The 19,702-nt window shown below is 26.2% G+C and overlaps 1 protein-coding gene across 1 annotated transcript; it reads right to left on the bottom strand.

The window, feature by feature from the left end:
* Window positions 1–18,165: 18,165 nt before the first annotated feature.
* Window positions 18,166–19,702, bottom strand: NCS57_01192300 (uncharacterized protein; the record flags this gene model as incomplete). The annotated part of the gene is made up of 2 exons (XM_053061617.1): window positions 18,166–19,291; window positions 19,344–19,702. 2 exons carry the CDS (start codon window positions 19,700–19,702, stop codon window positions 18,166–18,168), a joined length of 1,485 nt encoding a protein of 494 aa, XP_052908145.1.

Below are 19,702 nucleotides of genomic sequence, written 5' to 3'. Positions count from 1 at the left end.
TGCCATGGGCACATAATCATTCACGTTGAGGTGGATGTCAGAGGTAATACGAACAAAAAACCGCGTTGAGGGGGGATCTGGGGTATCAGAATTACATGAAAGACAGTCCTTGGGAACCCGCCAAGTTGGTTCTCACCACGTTGGTAATCAGCCTCATTTCAGACCACTCAATTGTCTCTCAGTCCTCCCTCTGTTTGGCGCGTTTCTGATTGTTCACGATGAAAGAGCTTCTACTCTCCTTTGCACTGGGGCCTTGATCGATGAGGGTGATCCTCCATGGACACGACATGTCGATGAACAATGAGAACACAAAATAGTCAATGAATTGCGTAGAAAGTTTGAAGATAGGCGGAAACAGCGGGAACGACGCGGGAATCAGCCCTACAATCGAAAATTAGAGTTATAGTTTTAGTGACAGCCACAACCGCGAGCGATGCATTGGTGACATGGGTTGGCCAACCCCTGGAACGACAAGGGATGGATCGAGGAGACCACAAAAAGAGAGCACTTCAAGTGCCTGCACAAGTGGATTTCATACCACGAGGACTTCCGAGGGATGGCGTGACGATCTGGAGAGCTGGCTGCTCTAGATCAAAGGTTACGCCTGCGAGGATGAGGAGCATGGCCCCAAATGCCGACTATCCTTGACGTACTGGATGCACTTAAAGTAACTTCTTGAGTTTATGTCCCTAGAGGCGAGACTTAGTAAAACCATCATAGCTTCGATAGGGCAACGAGGATGTAAAGGGCGGCTTACGGGCTTGTGGCTTGTTTCGTAGTCGATATGCACAAATGCACGCTCGATAGAAGGAAGCTTCTCCAGCTTCATCTGCAGGTCTTCGGCAACGTCATGGGCGACTTGTAGACGCTCATTAAGATCGATGACGATGTCAACTTCGACAACGTTTCGAGGCCCGGAGTAATAGGCTCGGACAGTGTCGACCTTTTGGACGAGAGGAGAATGCGTCATGGCTAAAAAATGGTGAGTTGGATCTTCGAAGGGGTGTATCGCTAAAGTTTACTTACCGATGTAAGTGATGACTTGCTGAACCTCCTTATCAGCAGTGATGCCGATCATCAGTTGGATTGTACCAGGGGTGTTTTTGAGCCGCCTGTCAATGTGCAGCGTGTTGCCTCCTGTCATGGCGTTATCTTCTCGCGGATTTCTCGCGGTTGTAAACCTTACTGGATAGTTAGTTATTGTGTTATTAAAGCTTGGTTATAAGCGTTAGTTGTGTCATGGCTGTGTTATTTCCGTTGGGAACGCCCACCCCCACCGCGCGGTGAAACCCCATCGTCTGGACAATGTAAATAAACACAAAGGAACTAATTCATAAAGAACAAAGTCTGCCTCTCACACGAGTATACTAAGCTCAAGCGCTTAAGACGTATACATAACTTTAACTTTCCTATTCCCAAAGCCCAGACCTGTGAACATGGAAGCCACTCCATACCCTATACAACTTAAAGAAACACAACAAAGCTTAGCGGGGTGACTCCTTGTTAAACCCATAACGAGAGGGTATTTCCCAAAGGATAAACTAGTTATACTAGGTTTATATTAGCAAAGGATTAAGTAGTATACTCTAAGGCAAGGGGTATAAGCTATATCTAATAATATACTTAAGGTATTAAGTATAACTAAGTTATATTAATAGCTATAGTAGCTACTATATAAGAAAGGATAATAAGTATATTCTATATACTAAGGTAATTAAACTAGCTTATAATAGCTTATAAAGCATTAGTTATAATCTAGCTATAAGCCTATTAAGAGTTATAGAGGGATTATAATAGCTTAGTATAATCTAAGCTAATTCTATAGTAATTAGTTAGTATAATAGTATAATAATTATATCTTTCCTAAGGGATAAACTAGTCGTGCTAGGTTTATATTAGTAGGGGGTTATTAGTATTATCTTAAATAAGGGGGTATAAGTTATATCTAGTAATATGCTTAAGGTATTTAAATATAACTAAGTTATATTAATAGCTAAGGTAGCTAGTATATATCAAAATATAATAGGTATATTTTATATACTAGGCTAGTCGCTAAGGCCTAAATAAGTAAGGTTAGATTACTTACTAAGCTTATAGTAGGTAATATATAATTACTTATAGTTATAAGAGTAAGTAATTTAGCTTAGATGCGGATTAGGCGCTTATTATAGGTATATATAGTATATAACCCTAGGTATATCTAGGCTATAATATAATATCCCCTCTTTATTAGTCTTATCCCTAAGGCTATTTCCCGCGACTATAGCTATTCTTTTATAAGTAATTAGCTTTAACCTATATTTTTACTTTTATTATAATATTAATATAATATTAGGTTATATAATTAAAAAGAAATTAGATATTTCTTTTTTTATTAAAAATTACTATATCCTTACTTCTAGGATTAATTAATTTAGTTTTAAAGTAATATCTTATTCTTATTACTTAAAATAGGGTATTATTTATAAAATAATCTTAGGTTTTAAGAAATATAGTTTATATATATATTTAGGTTATTCTTATAATATAATAGGTATTTCTTTAAACTCTTATATATAATTTCTTATTTCTTACCTAGGTTTTTTTTATTAATAATATTAGTATCTTATATTATTAAGGAGGCTTATTATTTAGATAAGTAAGAGGCTATTACTAAGGAGTTATTTACTTTTTATTATAAAGCTTAATAGAAAGTATAATAAGATTTAAATAAATCCCTTTCTTAGCTAGAGTTATATTAGAAATATAAGTAGTAGCTAGTATCGCGAGGTATAGAGATAACCTATAGGGCTTAGCTTCCTTAGATAAGCTTAAATAATTAGAATAATAGGAGTCTTTACTTATAAAAGATATTTAGATTATAATTTATATTAATATCTTAGATTTAGGCTTCCTTAATAATTTTATTATTCCTTTTAATATTATTAATAAAAATCCTTTAAGAGGTATTATATATTAGTAAGGTATTCTAGTAATTCTTATATATTTTCTAAGTTAAAATAATTTTTTTATTTGATAAAATATATTATTTTATTATTAATTTTATTTATATTAAGGATAATTTTTATAATATATTCTTCTAATTTATTAACTTTAGCTTTAGGTTTATTATTTATTTTAATTTAGATAATATTTTATATTAATTTAAATAATATAATATAAAAGATTAAATAAAGCTTAACCTTAGGTAATAAGTCTAATTTATAATTATATTTTAAAATCTTTTATTTAATTTTATATAATCTAATATACTTATAATTAAGTTTTTTATTTTATTATTTTATTTTAATATTTTTTATTATAAAATAGATTATATTTCCTTCTAAGAAGATTAATCCTTTAATTCTTTTTTAATTAATATAATTTATTATTTTATTTTTAATAAATTTAAGTTTTATTTTTATTTCTTTATATAGATTTTATAATTAATTATTAATAAGGATTACTTTTAGGTTAATAATAATATCTTATATTTATTAATATATATTGAGTTGGGGAAAATGAGTGCTAAGCCGTTTTGGGCCGTTGGGCAATTTCTTGTACGTAGAAAAAGGTCAGAGGCCGCGGCCTCTGATCATCATCATCATCTTCATCGATCATGACGAGAAAGGGGAGCTTCAGGCTTTCTTCCTCGGCGTAATCATTATTGCTATCAATTGATCATTTGCCCTTACTATTTTCTATGTTATTGAGATCACGAGACAGTGTGTGAGATCCCTCTTTTGAAAGGTCACGAAAGGAATTCGCGAAGATCTGGCTGTGTGGTGTGGTGTGTTCTGTTTCTCCAACAAAATATCTAGGGTAAATCCGAAATTAGTATAAGCTAATATAATCTTTATACTTTTATTTATAGCTATATTATATATTAGCTAGGCGGCTAATAGTTTTTTAACTTAATTAGTTTATTTATAATTAATATAGTATTAAAAGTATTATTTTAGTATTTAATTTATATATTTAGTTTATTTATCTATTTCCTTATAATATATAATAAAGAATTTATAGTTAATTCTTAAATATCTTATAAGGCTTTATTAGAATTTTAAAGTAAATAATAATCTTTAGTTTATAATAATTTTAAGTAATATATTATATATCTTAGTAATATAAAAATAAAAATAATATATAAATTCTTTTATAATTATTACTTCTCTATAGGGTATAAAATAAGAAAATTTTATAAGTTTATTTATAATAATAAGAATATTATTATAAAAGTTTCTAATAGCTAGTTCTTTTAATAGGGGTAATTTAATAATAAAATCTATAGTAATTAAATCTTATAATTACTCTATAACTAAGAGTAATTATAGTTTTCTATAGGGTTTATAGTATTATGCCTTAGTTTTTATATAGAGATTATATTAATTAATAATTATTAAGATAACCTTTTTTATTTTAAAGAATATAAATATTATTTTAACTTATTCTAAGGTTTTATTAATTCCTTAGTATTTATATAGTTAATAGCTATATATTTTATATATTAAGTTATATTATAGTTTATTTAGGACTTATTATTTATTTATTTTTTTATTATCTAAGAATTATATATTATACTCTTAGATCTACTTAAAGAGTAGATTATTTTATTTTATAATATAAGTACTTCTTATAATAATATAAGGTATCCCTATAGCTTAGTTATATTTATATAGCTTTAATAAGTACTTATCTCCTAGCTATATATAATTATAATATATTTTATAGTTAAGGTAATTATCTAGTCTTACTATATAGTCTTTTTATATAAAGTATTAATATATTATTTCTTAGAAATCTCTATTATTAAGTTTCTTATTATATTTTATAGTCTAATAATAATATTTAATAAATTCTTTTATATATTTCTATAATATAAAGATATATTTCTAATATATAATTATCCCCTATTAGCTTCTTACTTAGTCTACCTATTTAACTATAAGTCTCTTAAGTTTACTAAGGGTAATATTAATAATATTTTTTTTTTTTAATTTATTAAATAATATAATAATATTTATTACTTAATATAAGTGATTATTTATAATTTAAGGTATCTTTTTTATATAAATTATAAAAATTAGTTCTTTATTTTAATTTTCTTAATATCTAGGTTAGGTTATTAGCTAATAGTATTTACCTTATTATTTTTTATTTCTTTAATATAGATAATAATATAATTAAATTCTAAAAGGTATTTAATATATTATAATTACTATTTACTAAGTTCTTAGGTTTTCATAAAATAAGTAATATTCTTATAGTTTATATATACCTTAATCTAATATTTATTTCTTAAAAGATAATATTAGAATTCCTTAAAGGTATTTATTATTACTAAGAATTCTTTATTATAGATAAGGTAATTAAGTTTTACTTTATATAGCTTATAGGAATAAAATATAATAAGGTATAAGAATCTTTTATTATCTTATTATTTAATCTAGGCGCTTAATATAAAGTCTAAGGTATTTATTTTAAGTTTAATTTATTGAGATAAATTAAATATCCTAAGTATTAATTTATTTAAGATAAGTTCTTTAATTATATTAAAGGCTCTTCTAGCCTTATCCCTAAATATAAATATTTTATCTTTTTTTATAAGGTTAATTAATAATATAATAATCTTCCTAAATTATTAAAAGAACTTATAGTAATAATTAATAAAACTAAGAAAGGCTTATATTTCTTTAATATTTATTAATTCCTTTTAATCCTTAATTACTAAGATCTTCTTAGGGTTTATATATATTTTATTATAAGAGATAATATATCTAAGGAATTTTATTTCTAAAATATAAAATTTATTTTTCTTAGGTTTTATTAATAGCTTAATATCTTATAATATTTATAATACCTTATAGATATATTTTATATATTTTTCTTTTATTTTAGAGAAAATAAAAATATTATCTAAGTAATATATAATAAATATATCTAGATATTCTTATAATATATTATTAATTATTTATTAAAATATAATAGGTATATTAATAAGTCTAAAAGATATAATAAGGTACTTAAATAATTTATACTTAGTATAAAAAGTAGTTTTTTATTTATATTTTTCCTTAATTTAGATAAGGTTATAGGCTTTTTTAAGGTTAAGAGCTATAAAATACTTTATTTTAAATAGCTAATCCTTTAATTTATTAATAAGAAGTAATAATATTTAATCCTTAATTATAATAATATTAAGTATTTTAAAGTTAATATAAAGTTAAAGCTTATTATTTTTTTTTAAAATAAATATAATAAGGTATTTAATAAATAACTTATTTTCCCTAATATATCCTTTCTATAATATATCTTTAATATATTTCTTTAATATTAATAATTATACCTTATTAAGTAAATAAAGTTTATTAAAGCTAGGCTATTTCTTATTAATAAACTTAATTTCTAAGTTATAATATATATATTTAAGTAGACTTATTTTAAGTTTTTTTTATAAAAAGCTTTTTATAGATATAATATTATAATAAAATATTTTTAAGTTATTTCTCTTTTAATATTTTCCTAACTTATTCTAGGTTTTCTTTTAGTTTATAGAATTATCTTATAATATATATAATTATTTATTAGTTTTATTATTTTTATCTATTATAATATTTATATTATATCTCTTTAGGTAAAAAAATATCTTATATTTACCTCTTCTTAGCTTCTTTAATATCTTTAGTAAAAGTTTAAGATCTTATATTATATCCTAAGTTATTATTTATTATAGAGAGTACCTTATTTTTAAAAAAAAGTATTTAGCTAATTCTCTAGTTAAAATATAGGTTATAGTATTATAACTATAGGTACCTAAGTATAAGATTATAATATTTATTAGGTATAATATTAAATAATATCCCTTAGTTTTTTCCTTTAATAAAAACCTTAAGGTAATTAATCTTATAATTAATCTTATAATTAATAACTCTATTATTATAATTAAAAGGGGTTCTTTTTAGGTTAATAACTAAATAAGGTATTTATTTACGCCTCTATAGTAACTTAAGTCTATTTATTATTATTAAGTTAAAATAGTTTTATTTAGCTTTATTATTTACTAGAGTATTTAATTATTTTTTCTTAATTTATATTTTTAGTTCTAGGTATTATCACTTATATATTTTATTTATAGAATAAAGAGCTTTCTAGGGTAATATTTTCCTATATTTATCTATCTATCGCCTTATATTAGATAGGGTGCCTAGTTTTTTAATTTCCTAATAGTATAGCTAAGGTAATTAAATTTATACTCGCTATTTATATATACTTTATAGTTATAGTTATTTCTTAAGCTATCTTACTACTACTAGTAGCTTTTTTCTTTTTTTATTAATCTTTAATCTTATAGATTACTTATTTATATTTTTAGATAGCTTAATATAAATCCTTATAGTATTATATATATACTACTCTAATAGAGTTATATTAATAAAATACTTAGTATCCCTTTATTTTATATTATATATAAGAGTTATTATTTAGCTAGGCTAATAAGATAATAAGAAAGTAATTTTATTTTTATTTTTCTTCTTTATATTCTTTATATTAATAATATTAATAAGATATCTATAAAATACTAAGATATTTTTTATAATATACTTAATAAGTAAGCTATATAGATAAGTAAGCTATATACTTTTCCTTACCCCCCTAAATAGAAATTATTATAAAAAGACTATAAACTATTTAATTAATTAAATCTACTTACTATACTCTTCCCTAGATATCTTAATTACTACCTAATAGGTCCTTATATTATGCCCGGGCTTACTATAAATACTATATCGCTAAATGCCCGGCCTAATTAACCTTCCTTAACTACTACTCCTCGATAATTTAGCTATTACCTATATATCTATATTTATCTAATTAATTACTTACCTTCCTTCTTTTATTATTATTACTTCTCTTTTCTATAGTTTAGTTCTTTTTACCCTCTAGCGCTGGCTTAATATCTTATTTACCTATTAAAGGTCTTAGATCTCTGCCCTTATAAGTATTATCTTATATATAATTACCTTTATTCCCTTTATAAGAGACTTTAATACTTTAAGAATTAACTCTAGAGAGCTATTTTAATACCTTCTAATCTATCTTTTAAGGTATTTAGACTAAGATTAGGCCTTAAGTATAGTCTTTAGGGTCTTTAAAGCCTAAGGGGTTAATAGTTTAGCTACTTCTTTAACTAGTATTAACGTCTATAGCTAAATATTAAGCTTTAAGACTATAGTTTCTAGGTTAAGAGGAATAAAGTTAGCTCCTTTAAAAGCCCCCTTAATATTTCTTTTTATTATAATAGCCTTATATATAGTATAAAAGGCTAGAAAGAACTTAGTCTTTAAAATATAGGTTATAGAATATTTAATTAATCGCTTTATTTCTTAATTATAAGCTCGCTTTAGTATATTAAAATATCTAATATTAAGGGGCTAGAATAAATAAGATAAATAAGGTAATATATAAAGCTAAATAATCTTTTTCTCTTTATAATATTTCTCGAATTTAATAAAGTAATAACTTTTATAGCTATTAAGGATTAAGAAATAATAAGAACTAATTAATTAATTAGCTATATATTAATTAAAGTACTTAAGCTACTTAAGACTAATCTTATTATTAATCTAGCTATTTTAGGTTATTATAATAACTTAATTACCTAAGAGGTTACTTTCTTAGTACTAATTAGCGAGGTAATATTAGCCTATATTAATAATAAATAGCTAGATCGCCTAGCCTTTTATATTAATTACTTAAATAACTATAATCTATTCCTAGTTTCTAAGCTATATTAATTTTAGCTTTAAATACCTTTTTATACCTATAATAACTATTCTACTTATAATTATGCCTATAAGAAAGCTAGTCTTATTAAAGTTATAAATATTATTTAATTAAATATTATACTTTATAATTATATTTACTATAAGCTAAAATTAATCACAGATAATAATTAGATCTTTATACTTAGCTCTCTAATAATTATATTTATAAAAGAAATATATCTTAAGGTCTAAGTGCCGCTTAATAAAGTTATAAGCCTAATATATACTAACTAATAGCGCATCGCGGTTAATAAGTAATTAATTAGCTATTTCTTTTATACTATGAAGCTAGGGGGGAAATCCTCGTAAATCTAAATCGAGAATAAAATAAATAAGAATCTCTTCTTCTAATTTAAATAGCTTATATAATTTAGGGATAATATTAGCTCGGGCTTAGATACTATTCTGCTAGGCGTAGAGGGCATTATAATTAACTTAATAAATTAATATAATACGTCGGAGACTAAGTTTTGGGTTATTTTAATAGGCTTAAAGGGTAAGAAGGACCCTAGCCTCTCTATTAGATTATAATATACTAGGTGGTAAGGAATTAATTAATTAAATAGAGAAGATATAGGATAAGGGATTTTTATATAGCTTACTTATCTATATAGCTCACTTATTAAGTATGTTATATAGGATATATCTATATATTATCTTAAGGGTTAAATAATATTTCCTTATATTATAAGTTCTTAGCTAATTTCTAATAATAGGCTTAGAGATAGATCTCTTATATATATATTATATCTATATATTTTTATGCTATATAGATATATTATTCTTATTTATTATTTTAATATTAGTTATTATCTTTATTATAGAGCTATAGGTAGGGTTCCTCTTCTTATAGTTTTTTATTAGTCTTCTTTCTTTCTTATTATTATTCCTCTTAGGTTTACTAGAGCTCTCTCTATAATTTTACTATATTATATTTAAAGTTAGTTTAAGTTAGGTCTCTAATATCTCTTCTAGAGATTTAGTTTATATATTATAATATATAATATTTCCTTTCTTATTATTTATATATTTTATTATATTCTTATAATACCTTAGGTTAATATTATAGGTATAGATTATAATTATATTACGCGGGGTTATTTTACTAATAGTCTCTTCTATATATAATAAAGAGTATATAAGGGGGTATTATATTATATCCTATAATCTATTTCTTATAATTAAAACCTTTTATAATAGCTTCTTTAAAGTCTATTTATTTTATTATTATTAAGAGGGGTTACTATTTTTATCTTATTAGTATTTTTATTTCTCTTTATTTTAACCTTTTAATTATTATAATAATTTATTATTATAATAAGATATTTTATTTCTTTTCCCCCTTATAGGGTTTTAATAATAACTTCTAGGCTATTAAGTCTATAAGATATAATTATTTAACTTTTAAGGGTAATACTAATTTATAAAATTATTAGCTTATAATATTACTAATTATATAATTTCTTTTAGCTTATTTCTTTATTAAGTAAATAAATTAATAAGATATAATAACTTCCCCTAGTTATAAGCTTATTTTATTATATCTTTTTTATATTATTTTAAGTATCTTAGTAATATAAATAGCTATTTATAACTTATTATTTACCTAGGTAATTCTTATTTATTTCTTACCTTTAGGGAATATTTATTATTTATAAAGTTTATAGCGCCTTTTTTAAATATTTTATTATTTCTTTTTATATTTATTAGCTTTATAGCTCTTTTTATAATAATAATAATATTTAATATCTTTAGGTCTTTATTAAGTTACTCTAAGCTCTATAAGTCTTAGGTTGATATTATATAAGGTATTATTTTACCTCTTTTTACCTTAATTAATATTAAAGTAAGGGTTATTATTTTTATTATTAAACTTAGGGTTTTATAGCTTCTTCTAAGAGAATTATTAATTATTAATTTTAATTACTTTATTAATATAATTAATAAGGTTATTTAGTTATTCTTTTTTATAGAGTTTAGCTTATACCTCTTTCTTAAATTTATTAAAAAAAAAGAGATATTAAGGGTTCTTAATTCTAATTAAGCTTTAAGATAAATTAAAAGTACTTAGTCTTATACTTTAAGGTAAATTAAATCTATTAAAGTGCCTTAATTTCTTTTTTAGCTTATATTATTTTATTAATTATTCTAAAGGCTTATTAAAATACCGCCTTAAAGGCTTTATAGTCTAAGTAGAAGTAATAAATATAAGATAAGTATTAGCTAGCTAGAATTATAAGGTATTCTCTTATAATAAGTTTAAACTATATTATAATATAGCCCTTAAGTCTCCCTATAGTATATTAGACTTTACTAATAGCTAAGGTAAATTATATTAGGTAATATATTATAAATGCCCTTAGGTAGGTAAGGAATATAAGTAGCTTATAGGTAGTTTTATTAAAAGGTTCTAAGGGGTTTAACTTTAAGATTTCTCTTATATCTCTTTTATTTATAGCTATAGCTATTATATTATTAATAATTTAAATATTATTAAGGTATTTTATATTTTAAATATATTAGTTTTTATTTATCTTTTTAATAAAATTATATATATTATTTATCTTAGCGCTTATAGTAATAATCTAAGCCTAAAGTTATTTAATATCTTTATTATTAGTACTAATATATTTTATAAGTAAGTATAATAGATAAGCAAGTATAATGAAAATCCCTCACCTTATATCTTTTCTATTTAATTAATTAATTTATAATTACTTAATATATTAAGCCCTAGTAATAAGGCTAGAATACTTTTAGTACTTTAAGCTATTTAAAATAACTTAAAGTTAAGTCTCTAATAGGCTATTACTATCTATAAGGTCTATTATTAGACCTTATATCGCTAATAATAAGGTATTTAATCTTAATATAATACTATCTAGAAATTATATTAGCTATCTAATCTAGAGGAATAAATCCTTATTTATTTTATTCTTAACTTAGATTTATAAAGATTTCCCCCTTAGCTTTATAGTATAAAAGAAATAGCTAATTAATTACTTATTAACCGCGATGCGCTACTTATTAGCATACATTAGGCTTTAAACTTTATTAAGTAATACTAAGAGCTTAAGATATATTTTTTTTAGAAATATAATTATTAAAGAGCTAAGTATAAAGATCTAATTATTATCCGCGATTAATTTTAGCTTATAATAAATATAATCGCGAAATATAATATCTAATTAGATAATATCTATAACTTTAATAAGACTAGCTTCCTTATAGGTATAATTATAAGCAGAATAGTTATTATAGGCTTAGAAAGGTATTTAAAACTAAAATTAATATAGCCTAGAAACTAAGAATAGATTATAGTTATTTAAGTAATTAATATAGAAAGCTAGGCGATTTAATTATTTATTATTAATATAGGCTAATATTACCTCGCTAATTAATACTAAGAAAATAACCTCCTAGGTAATTAAGCTATTATAATAACTTAAAATAGCTAGATTAATAATAAGACTAGTCTTAAGTAACTTAAGTATTTTAATTAATATATAATTAATTAATTAATTAGTTTTTATTATCTCTTAATCCTTAATAGCTATAAAAACTATTAATTTATTAAATTTAAGAGATATTATAAGGAAAAGAAAATTATCTAGCTTTATATATTACCTTATTTATCTTATTTACTTTAGCCTCTTAATATTAAGTATTTTAATATACTAAAGTAAGCTTATAGTTAAGAAATAAAGTAATTAATTAAATACTTTATAACCTATATTTTAAAGACTAAATTCTTTTTAGCCTTTTATATAATATATAAGGCTATTATAACTAAAAGAAATATTAAGGGGGCTTTTAAAGGAGCTAGCCTTATTCCTCTTAACCTAAAAACTATAATCTTAAAGTTTAATATATAGCTATAGACTCTAATACCTATTAAGGAGGGGGCTAAACCCTTAACCCCTTAGATCTTAAGGACCCTAAAGATTATACTTAAGGCTAGATCTTAGTCTAAATACCTTAAAAGATAGATTAGAAGGCATTAAAGTAGCTCTCTAGAGTTAATCCTTAAAGCTCTATAGTCCCTTATAAAAAGAATAAAGGCTATTATATATAAGGTTACCTTATTAATTACTAAGGTTAAAGATCTTTAAGAGGCAAATAAGATATTAAGCTAGCACTAGAGGGCAAAAAAGACTAGACTATAGCGAAGAGGGGTAATAATAATAGAAAAAAGTAAATAAATAATTAATTAGATAAATACTAATATATAGGTAATAGCTAAATTATCGAGGAGTAATAGTCGAGGAAGGTTAATTAAACTAGGTATTTAGCGCTATAGTATATATAATAAGCCTAGCTATAATATAAAGACCTATTAGGTAATAATTAAGATATTTAGGGAAGAGTATAGCGAGTAATTTTAATTAATTAAATAGTTTATAATATTTTTTTTATAATCTTTAGTAAAAAGGTTAGGATTTTTATTATATTTACTTATCTATTATACTTACTTATAAAATATATTATCTATATTATTTATTTCCTTATCTAAGTTAGCGGGGATAAGGGCAATAAGTATAGCTAGGTAATTAATAAGTAGAACCTATTAGTAGTTATTAATAGGAGTAGCCTAAGTAGCTATTTATATTTAATATTATTTAAGGTAATATAAATAATCTATTAAATAAGAGCTATTAATATATAATAATTATATCTTTCTTAAGAGATAAATTAGTTATATTAGGTTTATATTAATAAGGGATTATTAGTATTATCTTAAATAAGGGGATATAAATTATATCTAGTAATATACTTAAGGTATTTAAGTATAACTAAGTTATATTAATAGCTAAGGTAGCTAATATATATAAAAGTATAATAGGTATATTTTATATATTAGGCTAATTATTAAGGCCTAAGTAAGCGAGGTTAAATTACTTACTAAGCTTATAATAAGTAATATATAATTACTTATAGTTATAAGAATAAGTAATTTAGCTTAGATATGGATTAGGCGCTTATTATAGGTATATATAGTATATAACCCTAGGTATATCTAGGCTATAATAAATAGGTCTCTTCTTTAATTATATAGCCGCGGGGTATATTAGGCTATAATATTAAGAAAAGATATAATAAGTAATTTTAATTAAGTAAATAATTTATAATATTTTTATATAATTATTATAAAAATAATTAAGATTTTTATTTTATTTTATTTATTTGTTTTATTTACTTATTATATATATTATAGGTTTTTATATTTAGTAATTATAAATGTTTTTATTTAATTTAAAAGTTATATAAAGGTTTTTTTATTAATATATTAAAAAATAAAAAAAATTATATTTTTATAAATATAAAATAAAATAAAATAATATTAAAAATAATAAAAAATACCTTTAACATATATGATAAGCAAGTGTCACAGTCATGCAAGTATCACAGCTGGACTGTGCACTAAAACTAGGATTTTCTAACTTTAATAAAAACTTAAATAGAATAGCTAAAAACTTAAAAAGAGTGTTTCCAGCTATTTAACTTATAGATAAACTATATATAATTTTTATAGATTTTTAAAAAATCTACTTTATAGAGAAATAGCTATTTATACAGTGCGAATAGGTTTTCTCTATACTTCCCTATACGAATTTTTCTAATAATCTATAAGAATTAGGGTGAGTAATATATTGTATAATCATACTAACTTCTAATTTTTAGCCTTTTTAAGCTTAGTTTCAATTTTCTAGAATTTTTTAAAAAACCCTTGTTTTAACTAAAATCAAATTGTGACACTTGCATGACTGTGACACTTGCTATGCATATACATTATAATATAATAATTATATAATTTTTAAAAAATATACTAATTATATAAAGTTTATATTAATAAAAATATTAAATAATATATATAATAAGTAAGTAAGCTAAGTAACTAAATAAGTTACTTTTCTTAACCTCTCTTTTAAAAATTATAATAAAAATACTATAAATTATTTAATTAATTAAAACTACTTATTATACTCTTCCCTAGATATCTTAATTATTACCTAATAAGTCCTTATATTATAGCTAGGTTAGCCATAGATACTATAATACTAAATACCTAGTCATATTAACCTTTCTTAATTATTATATCTTAATAATTTAGCTATTACTTATATATTAGTATCTATTTAATTAATTACTTACCTTTCTTTTTCTATTATTATAACCCCTCTTTTTTATAGCTAGGTTCTTTTTACCCTCTGGCGCTAATTAAGTATTTTATTTATTTCCTAAAAGTCTTTATTCTTAGTAGCTAATAAGGTAACCTAATATATAATTATCTTTATCCCCTTCTTAAGAGACCTTAGGGCTTTAAGGATTAACTCTAGGGAGTTATTTTAATACCTTCTAATTTATTTTTTAAAGTATTTAAATTAAGATCTAGCCTTAAGTATAATCCTTAGGGTCTTTAAGACCTAAGAGGTTAAGGGCTTAGATCCCTCTTTAGTAGGTATTAGAGTCTATAGCTATATATTAAGCTTTAAGATTATAATTTCTAGGTTAAGGGAAATAAGGCTAGCTCTTTTAAAAGCCCCCTTAATATTTCTTTTTATTATAATAGCTTTATATATAATATAAAAGGCTAGAAAAAACTTAATCTTTAAAATATAAGTTATAAAGTATTTAATTAATTATTTTATTTCTTAATTATAAGCTTATTTTAATATATTAAAGTACCTAATATTAAGAGGCTAAAATAAATAAAATAAATAAAGTAATATATAAAGCTAAATAATCTTTTTTTTTTATAATATCTCTTAAATTTAATAAAATAATAACTTTTATAATTATTAAGGATTAAAAAATAATAAAATCTAATTAATTAATTAATTAATTATATATTAATTAAAATATTTTAATTACTTAAGACTAATCTTATTATTAATTTAGCTATTTTAAGTTATTATAATTATTTAATTACCTAAGAGATTACTTTTTTAATACTAATTAGCGAGGTAATATTAGCTCGCATTAATAATAAATAGCTAAATTACTTAGCTTTTTATATTAATTACTTAAATAACTATAATTTATTTCTAGTTTCTAAGCTATATTAATTTTAGCTTTAAATACCTTTCTAAGCTTATAATAACTATTTTACTTATAATTATACCTATAAGGAAGCTAATCTTATTAAAGTTATAGATATTATTTAATTAGATATTATACTTCGTGATTATATTTACTATAAGCTAAAACTAATCGCGGATAATAATTAAATCTTTATATTTAGCTCTTTAGTAATTATACTTCTAAAAAAAATATATCTTAAGCTCTTAGTATTACTTAATAAAGTTTAAAGCTTAATATATATTAATAAGTAATATATCGCGGTTAATAAGTAATTAATTAGCTATTTCTTTTATATTATAAAGCTAGGGGGGAAATCCTCGCGAATCTAGATTAAAAATAAAATAAATAAGGATTTATTCCTCTAGATTAGATAGGTAATATAATTTATTAAAGATATCGCATTAAGATTAAATACTAATCTACTAGCGATATAAAGTATAATAATTAATAATATATATTTCTATAGCACGCCGGATATTAAGTCTTAGGTTATTTTAAAAGGCCTAAAGGGCAAGAAGTATTTTAGCCTTATAATTAGACTATAATATACTAGGCGATTAAGAATTAATTAATTAAATAGAGATAATATAGGTTAAGGGATTTTTAGCTTACTTAGTTACCTAGCTTACTTACTTATTATATATATTATATAATTAAGAAATAATATTAATTATATTTAAAAATATCTTTAAGATATTAAGTATTATTACTCTTATAGTTATAGTATATAGTTTCTATAAATCTAAGAAATAATAAGTCTATTAAAAGGTTAATTAATAAAAATATAAGACTTATGACGATCGTATCTTTCCCAAGGGATAAACCGGTCATACTGGGTTTATATTAGCAGAGGGTTATTAGCGTTATCTTAAACAAGGGTATAAGTCACGTCTGGTAATGTGCTCAAGGTATTAAGTATAACCAAGTTGTATTGATAGCTGAGGTAGCTAGTATATAGGAGAGTGCAATGAGTGTGTTCTATATACTTAAGTGTTTTGTATTAGACCGATCGTGAATTGGACCGACGTCGTTCCTGGACCGCGTCGGTCCTGGGCCGCCGTCGTTCCAGCATATTGTCGGTCCACACCTGATAGGTCCGTGGGGCCTGGGGTTTTGTGGAGACCACGTGACGTAGCCGCGGAGGTCGTAACAAGACTGCTATTACCCTAGGACTAATACTAGTTAGAAATATTACTAGTCCTAATTATATTTAATTTAATAACCTAATTATTAGTATATAAAATATACTTAATATATTTATATTTATATTAATTACTTAAGTTATTACTATAACCTAGTATAATTTTCTATATAGTAGCTATTTTAGATATAAATATAATATAATAATATTTAATATTTTTAAATCTAGTAATATATATACTAAGCTTATATCCTAGATAAGTATTATTAGATATGCGAGGTATTACATATGGGTCAAGGATCTTAAAATTAAAAGCAGGTCCTTTAGGAGCAGATACTTAACGAGTGTCACGACCCACGCTCCAAGCACCTCCAGGAAAGGCGGTCAACACCGGCAGAACCGAACTGACCCACACATCCCGACCAATACCTGGAGGAGCGACACTTAAGGGAGCAACGTCGCTCCTAGAAACCTACGCTCCCAGGAATATATATACGGGTAAGCAAGACCATAGACTTAAGCTACCTTAGCTGTCAATATATCGTGGTTACACTTAATACCTTTGAGCACATTACCAGACGTGACAAGCCCCCCTTGTTCAAGAACGACGCGACTAGCCCTTCTGCTAACATAAACCCAGCACAACCGGTTTATCCCTTAGGAAACACACGATCGTCGCAACGAGGACAAGAACACAACACGAATACACTGATTCAACCAATGGACCGAATACACGTACTGTCTGACATAACACTGTCCAGACAATTCTTGTAGTATCGTGAGGCATCTTCCCTGGAGGTGGCTGCCTGTGTAACACCATCATACATGCCGCTTCTCCAACACTAACATGGGTGGGAAATGACGTACCTATCAACCTTCGCGGATTCATTGGTTAGTTATCCCTGCAGTGACCTGACAGGAGCCTTAACACAATCAAGGGGATAGTAATTGATTTCAATTAATTAGATGCTTTATTACATTTTTATTTAATATCCTTTATTAAAAGTTAAGAATTTTATTATATTTACTAGTTTATTCCACTTGCTGGTGAAGCATGTTATAAAATCTTGCTGATAGTATTAATAAATACTTATTATCCTCAGGAAATAATACCTTCGCACTAGATAGCAACACCCCTTACAACACGTAGCGACACGCAGCAACCTCCCAGTCAGTCATATCATCCATCAGCAAGACCTCACATGGCACTGCATCCGTCTCCTCTGACGCGTTGCGGTCTCGCCGCTGGTTCTGCCAAACAAGATAGATACGGAGGCACAATATCCAAAAAGTGCCTAGTGCAAAGCCGATCAGGCTGGCCTTGATGCCCTTTGGATAATTCGGAGCCTCATCGACACTGAAGAACTGGGGACCGGCGATGTTCCCTAGACTGTACATGATCAAGACGCAAGCATTGACCACAGCCCGTTTAGTGAAGCCGGCTATGTTGCTGGTAACGAGGGACATGGCCAGCGGCATGTTTGCGGAAAACGCCAGACTCAGACAGAAACCAGCTAGACGGCCAGACTGGTTGGTCTGGTCGAGGGCGTACATGAGGACCATGCCGACAAGGCTGATTAGCGTGAGACACATCATCATGATGGTCCGGATATTGGGAAGCCAAGAGCAAAGAGTACAGCTTACAACGACAAAGCCGAGCTGCGCCGCCCCCGTGGGCATCTGGATAAGTAATGCCTGGAGGCCCTCGTATCCAAAACCACTGATAACAAGTGAACCAAACGCGGTCAAGCCGCCGTTGGCGATATTGACGCAGAAGGTGTAGAGACACAATAACCAAGTCACTGGGTCCCGCAAGGCTTCCAAGGCTTGGTACGTCTTGAACGAGCCTTTGCTGCTTCCTTGAGTGTCGGCCTGGATCCGGTATACGGCTGTCTCGCGCTGTGCCCTGGACAGCCATATTGCGCTAGACGGAGTATCTGGCAGCAGCACTAGCATGACAACGCCCCAGGCGGCTGTGACGGCGCCAAGGATGATAAATAGATATCGCCAGGTCGGCAAGTCACCTTCAAGATGACCGATTGCGTATGCAATCAAGCCGCCAAACAAGGTAGCCACCGGGCCGCCACAGAACCACAGTCCGTAGCGGAGAGGTTGCTCGCGACGGGTATACCACATTCCCATAACGAGGGAGAAGCCCGGCGCTAGGGCCGCTTCGAAGGCACCGAGGAAAAAGCGGGTGGTCATGAGGCCGGAGAAGTCATGGCAAGCACCATGACACATGAGAACGATAGCCCAGACAATGCTGTACATATGTCAGATAAAATCAAACTCGGAAACGGAGGAGCAATACATACACGGTTCCCGCAAGGTATTTGCCTATGGGTAGGCGCGCAGCCAGAAATGCCGTCGGATACGACCAGAAAATATAGCCAAAGTAGAAAATCGAGGCGACCCATGAGTACTGCGAGCCCTGCAACTTGGCGTCCTGGATCATGCCCAGCAAGGAACTATAGCTGAGAGACTGCTTGTCGAGGAACTGCAGGAAGTAGCTGACTCCGAGCAGGGGAAGCAGCATCAAGTCGGTCTTCCATCTTGCCCGGCGAGTTTCCTCAGATGGGAGGTCAATAACGACATTGTCCTGCACGCCAGCTTTCGTGTCGTGATCCGCCTCGACGGTCGGAGACTGGGTTTCGCTGGGTTTGGAAGACGCCAT

This window comes from Fusarium keratoplasticum, chromosome 10 (genome assembly GCF_025433545.1).
Source record: "Fusarium keratoplasticum isolate Fu6.1 chromosome 10, whole genome shotgun sequence".
Taxonomy (NCBI): Eukaryota; Fungi; Ascomycota; class Sordariomycetes; order Hypocreales; family Nectriaceae; genus Fusarium; species Fusarium keratoplasticum.
Note: the sequence above shows the minus strand (reverse complement) of the source record. Positions and strands in the feature narration are given on the sequence as shown.